The sequence below is a fragment of the Limulus polyphemus genome, unplaced genomic scaffold (genome assembly GCF_000517525.1).
Source record: "Limulus polyphemus unplaced genomic scaffold, Limulus_polyphemus-2.1.2 Scaffold275, whole genome shotgun sequence".
Lineage (NCBI taxonomy): Eukaryota > Metazoa > Arthropoda > Merostomata > Xiphosura > Limulidae > Limulus > Limulus polyphemus.
This window is the reverse complement of record NW_013665885.1, coordinates 750,356-756,889: the sequence shown is the minus strand read 5'-3', so window position 1 is coordinate 756,889 and position 6,534 is coordinate 750,356. Positions and strand designations below refer to the sequence as shown.

The 6,534-nt window shown below is 33.4% G+C and overlaps 1 protein-coding gene across 4 annotated transcripts in view; it reads left to right on the top strand.

Moving 5' to 3' along the window:
* Positions 1-4,558: 4,558 nt before the first annotated feature.
* Positions 4,559-6,534, top strand: part of LOC106456958 (glycine receptor subunit alpha-4-like) — a 74,171-nt gene continuing 72,195 nt past the window's right edge. For all 4 annotated transcript variants that reach the window (XM_022382759.1, XM_022382762.1, XM_022382761.1 and 1 more), the window contains exon 1: positions 4,559-4,625. In XM_022382759.1, the coding sequence (XP_022238467.1) occupies positions 4,567-4,625 (59 nt within the window). In that variant the 5' untranslated portion in view covers positions 4,559-4,566. The remainder of the gene's footprint in view (positions 4,626-6,534) is intronic.

Sequence of the window (6,534 nt, the reverse complement as noted above, 5' to 3'; positions counted from 1 at the left end):
CTTCTCTTTTTTTTTCTATCCCACTTCTGACACCAATTTGTTACGTCTCCGTTTGTAAATTAACTTTCCGTAACTTCGTTCCGACGAAATTTTAACGACACAAGTCTTTACTTAATAAAACTGTTTTATTATTTCCGAATATAACTCTGCGATACACTTAATCTCAATATTCGCGCTAAAACAAACAGTATCACGAACGAACGTTAATTTCAACAATACCCTGTGACTGCAGTTCAATTACTCACTGTCTACCCACACATTACATTCTCCTCTTTTATATACCAGCCTACCCTATATCTAGTAATTACTAGAGCATTCGCCAAATTACAGGATAGTTCTAGAAACGTGGCGTCACGGTAGTCACGCTGACGCAACACTATGCTAAACTTATACAATCAACAAAAAATACAAACATTAATTTCACTTTTTAAGACATGTAATTAAATATAGAACTTGATGAAATAACCATCGTAGGAAACTATAATTACACTGCCCTTAGTAACACCATCCATCTTGCCACAACAACACATAACATTAAGCTACTACAATAATAGTAAACTAATACAATACTTCAAATACAACCAACACAAATATATAAATAATAGTTTTACTTGTAACTTGAGATAAGTTGAGACATCTTACAATAAGCTAAAAATCCTATTGAACTAAATGACTATAGTAACAGCCCCTAGTAACACTGTCCGCCTATATAAACACTGTCATTAGTAATCATGTTAGCCTACAGAAACATTGCCCTTAATAACAGCGTGAGTTTGATTGCTTGTAGTTAAGCACAAAGCTACAAAATGGGCTATCTGTGCTTTGCCCACCACGGGTATCGAAACCCGGTTTTTAGCATTTAAGTCCGCAGACATACCTCTGTGCCACAGGGGGGGGGGGCAACAGCATAAGACAGAACAGGAACAATGACGTCGCTCTTACCTTAGTAACAAATTCTCTGATGAGTAATACTCGAAATATGATATCACGTGACCTACCCTAGCAACACGCCATCTGGTGTCATTTCGTGAAACTATAATATCCCCACTCCTCTGGTAATACGCCCTCTGATGCTACTTTGTGATACTATGACGTCATCATCAGCCAATTAACATGCAGTTTCTGAAAATCTGCCCCAACTACATTTGCTTCAGTTTAGTTTTCATATCCTTATCTGTCATGGCGCCTATAAATTGTTTATGTGCCACTGATTCCATCATTTCACGAAGTGTATCTTAGTACGATAATTGGACAAGCCTTTCCAAATCGTCTGTAACTTTATTTAAGGTCTCTTCTTTCTTCTTCACACTGTTTTGGAACTTTTCTCGGGATACATTTTTTTCTGGTGCAACAGTCTGAACCTGTTAGATAAGGTAGTTAACAGTGCTTGATGGTTGTCATGGCAATCAGCCAGATGTTTACTTAATATTGCCAAACCTGATTACTTTATCTAAATGAACAGCAAGATGGATGGCTTGTTGTCACCATTCCACTCTTTTCCTCTGAAAATGTTTTCAAACTACGGTCGACTCACCAACTTATAATTGGTGCCAAACGAATCGACTCTGCCACGAGATTTACACAAATTAAAACTTTTCACTCAACCCCTTAGGGAACCTGGCTATTCCGTGAAAACTCATTTATGGATATTCCACGAAAGCGGGCCACAAATTTGGCATTGATTTACATTAGAGTACGTAAATGGGTATAGTTACTAATTACCGTTCGTAACTTGGTTAAAGAAATTAAACTTGTATTATTGCGGCAATGATAATTAAACTGAAAAAATGCAAAATTGTAGTTCAAACATTAAATTTGCATTATAACGGCCCTGCAACTGTGGGCCATAGGTCCATGGGTTCGCTAGTTGAAAATATAGTTTAAAACAGTATAAAATAGGTACACGGTGAATCGTACTAGAAAGTGTTGTTAAAGAAATTATATAGTAACTGATCACAATAATAAAGGTAAATATTTAATTGAAATAAAATAAATCTTACATTGAAATTATAGTAGTTTTAGAGAGGTCAGGCGTTGATAACTGTTAATAGAATGACGTTTCGATTGAATCAGAAAAGATTCTTAAAGTTTCCTTTCGAAAAGCTTTCCCAATTCTTTAAAATTTTCAGATGATATGTTGTCTGGTAAATTATTCTCTGTGAGTTGATATAATTTCTGTGAAAATTATTTTTTTAATCCGTGAAGTAAGCCCTCAAAATAAAAGCGTAAGCTGAAATGTCGGGTGAATGGGGGGTAAAAAATATAACTTTGAATTTATTCGCCGTCTTTCTTGAATGTGGCTTTCATCTTTCAGTTAGCAATTGAAAATTTTAAGAGCTAATATAAACATTATTTAAAGTACGTAATGCTAACTGAAGTATTGATTTATTTATTCATAATTATGTATACGACCGTGAACTCCAAAGCTTTCAAAGTTATTTTATGCTCACTTGATGAAGGTGTAAAGCTAAAAAGTTGAGCAAATAAAAACGTTGATAGCCATTTGGTGTTCACGGTCGTTTCATTTATTCCCTAATATAAACAACCTATCCGTTTTTGCCCCCAGTGGTCCATCGGTTTGTCTGCGGACTTAACGCTAGACACCGGACTTTGATACCCATGGTGGGCAGAGGACAGATAGCCCACTGTGTTGCTTTGTGCTTAACCCTTCTGTTACAGGCTGTGTGGAATCCACCCAGCTCGTAACCACGAAAGTATCCATGAGAGTATTCATACAATGATTTTTCATAACGTAAGCACATTTTTACAAAAGTTTATTGGTTATTGGTAAACATTAAAAGGTTTTCGTGCGCAAAATATGAGGTTTTTAAATTAAGTATTAAGATTTCTTAATTAAAGATTTTCTCGTACGTAAATCTTTTTTTTTTTTCAGAACGTTGACTATCCAACATGCAAAGCAATTTTGAGTTTATGATTAATTGATTGCTATGTATTTCGCGCAAAGCTACACGATGTCATAGAATTTCTCAATAATTTCTCAAGCGTAGTAACTAAGCTGTATTTATTTGAAATTTCGAGCAGACTAAAGACACAATTTCATCGTTTGAAATATTATGTGAAAATAATGAAATTAGCACAATAACATGTCAAAATGGCTGAGAAAACCACTAAGGGGACATTTTGAATTTTGATTGGTTATTCATGTCATATATAAAAGTAAGTGTATATAAATGGAAAGAGGTAGGCGTAGGGAGCCACTGTGATAAGACGTTTTTATTTTATATTCTAGCTTGTAAATAACGGTAGTTTGAGTTCCTAATTCGTACAAAACTGTATATTTTGTATTTTGACATCACAAACATCTAATTTAAACATTTCTGCATTCAACATACCGCGTGACACACAAAAATCGACGTGTTTTTAATATTTACTTTTAAATTAAGAAATTAACTTATGTATAATACTACAATTTGAATTATAATCTATAATTTGATACCGAACTTATTAACATAGATTTATAAAATAGTAGTTCAATAAAAATTTTAATGCAAGTCAACAAATGCGATGACATGGCCTTTGACACGTGACCCGTCAGGATAGGGTTAACGATTGTTGTGTCTTATAGAAATCGGGGAGCATGGTAGCAATCCGTATATAGGGGTGGTTCTAGTTAGAAATGTCAATCTGTACATTGCATATGATAGTTTGCATATCAGTACATTGGCAAAGCCCAGTCAAAGGGATAGAGACGAAAAAACCCTTCACTAATCAAGTACAAAACAGCTTCTTAAGTTTTCATAACTTTGATTCAACTTTATTTATTCTATCATTTTCACGCACAGCATTTAAGCTGTGCTTTCTTGCAGGCATTATATGTTAGATCTATAAATCCTGTTCTATTTGAAAAACATTTACACAGTCAGACAAACAAACTCACATAGACGTAATTTTATTTAATATGTATTGCACCAGCCTGTGCTGTAATCATAATTAGACTACAGCTCTCTATCAGTAGCTACAAGGGCGACACATACTCCATGAGGAGTAATTGCCATAAATAACACTGGGCAATTAATGGTATTTACTAATCGATTAATAATAATTGATGGGATCATTAATCGACTATATTCGATTAGTCTATTAGTACATAGCCCCTACATACACACACACACACACACACACACAAAACAGATGTGTACTACCTTCCTAACTTTTTCACCACTGCATTATTTGAAGATGGTTTAACAAGCTTCGTTTTTTGTTTTTTAAGTGATATTCAAATTATTCAAGGTAGCCATCTACCATACTCACAAAGCAGTAAACTCAACTCATGTTGCAACTCAATAAAACCATAGTATATTTATTGGGAAGTAAAACACTATATTTAAACAAGGAACGACACTTCAAAAAATGTCTATACTATTATTCTGCTTGTTTGTATATATGACCGTTACGCTTTCTGACCGAGATCATGCTGCATAAGCATGTGTAGTTAGAATGTTTCCCTAAGAAAAACCGCGCATGCGCATTATTTACTCGACGACAAACAGTCTGCCTGCGGCAAAGAGCTGCAAAGCTCAATGATAAAGTCGCGACAATTGCTGTATGAAACAAGAAGTAACAACAAAAGGGGAATGTAAGTATACTTTACCAACAGTGTATAGGTAAGTTATTTGTACTTAATTAAAAAAATAATAAAAACTATAAAAAACGTTAAACCAATATATTTACTCTAACATTACGCAATATTCTCATTCTTGCTCTATCCAGTCATATTTAAACTTTCTTTATATTTGTTTTCGAAGCCATGTCTCAGTTGTAAATGTCGAAACCAACTGATTTAGCACCATAACAATGTTTCGACCAAGTTCTCTCCAAAACTAAGAGGAAAGCTTGAAAATCAAGAAATGGATAATGCATTTTCAAAAGATGATAATTTTGTATCAAAAATAGTTATTCTTTAGGATGGGAACAAAATACTAAAATAAGTCGATTAGTGCTTGTTTTGTTTACAGGCAAAACTCTTTGGATATGTGTAGAAATGAAAATATTATTTTTTTAAAGTTCTTCAAGAATTAAAATACATGTAAGAAAATGTAAAATATCGATTGTAAAATAGTTTGAGTTAAAATTCTTGAAATGTAGTTAGAATTAACAAATTTGTCTCTGATAAAAAATTAAAAAGTAGCGAAAAAAATTATGAAAAGCCAGAGAATACCTCTGTTTTCATTATTTCATGCACAGTAATTGTTTTTAAGTTACTTTTTGATCCGACACTTCGTACATAAAAATGTATCATACATGCAACATAATTGACTTGTTTAACATTTAAGAAACAATAAAAGACGTATTCAGTTACCAATCACTTATTACAATAATACTGTATATATTTTTTTCCAGACTTATAATATTTATTGTGCATTTAAGTCTTTTTAGCTCATCATTTTGATATATTAAACTTAATTATTTTTGGTATGTGAATAACACTGTGGCATTGCGCCAAAGTTATTACTGGATATTATACAGTGGACCGACATTCGCATGATGATTTTACAGATTTCTTTTATTTAGTTAGTTAAAAATGGCTTAAAAACTCCATAAATATTATATACACACCACCAATATAAGAGGCCTTACTGTATCTGTTTGGTTTGCTGACCCAGACTGTGCTGATAAGCCTTGAAAGGGCCAAACTGAGTTAGCAGAGGGTATAACGAATGAAATAATATGTTAATAATAATAATAATAACTTAAAAAGGCCCCTTCACCACAGATTATATTTTCAATTGTACGTTTGGTGAAAATAAAATAAATCTGTAATATCATCATTTTCCAAATTAGACAGTTTATTGTTTTACATGATTATAGGCGTATTTACGATGAGAGTGTTAATAATTTACGGGTTTAAATATTATCCAAAAATTGAGAGTTTTGAATTTTGCACAATTTATCAAACATTAGAAATGTGAAAGTCAAATATTAAGAAAATAAGGCAGAGGTTTCCAAACTACATCGCGATATTTACTAGGGATATCGCGAGTTTCACCAAATGAATAATAGTTAGACCATAAAACAAAAACTCTACAAACTCTTCATTGTTTACTTCCTACGTTTTACTTAGTACGGAAGTTCTAAACCCCCAGGTGAAAAATAAAAATATAAGTACGAGTTATTATCTCGTACCTACTAGATACCATCAGTGTGCGAAAAGAGCCTTTAAAAATTTATTTAATCTTGTGGATATGATTCCTGTTAGAAATATTTTAGAACTGAAGACATTGCCATACCAGATTCGCTTTACAAGTATATATTGTTGCGTCATCGAGATCACATGACTACAGTGACGCCACGTTTCTAGAACTATCCCGTATCTTGGCGAATGCTCTAGTATTTGCTAGATATAGGGTAGTTTGGTATATATAAGAGGGGACAACGTGACGCGAGATTAAGGTGATGCGTGTGAGTAGACAGTGAGTAATTGAACTGCAGTCACGGGGTATTGTTGAAGTTGACGTTCGTTCGTTCGTGATACTGTTTGTTTTAGCGCGAATATTGAGATTAAGTGTATCGCAG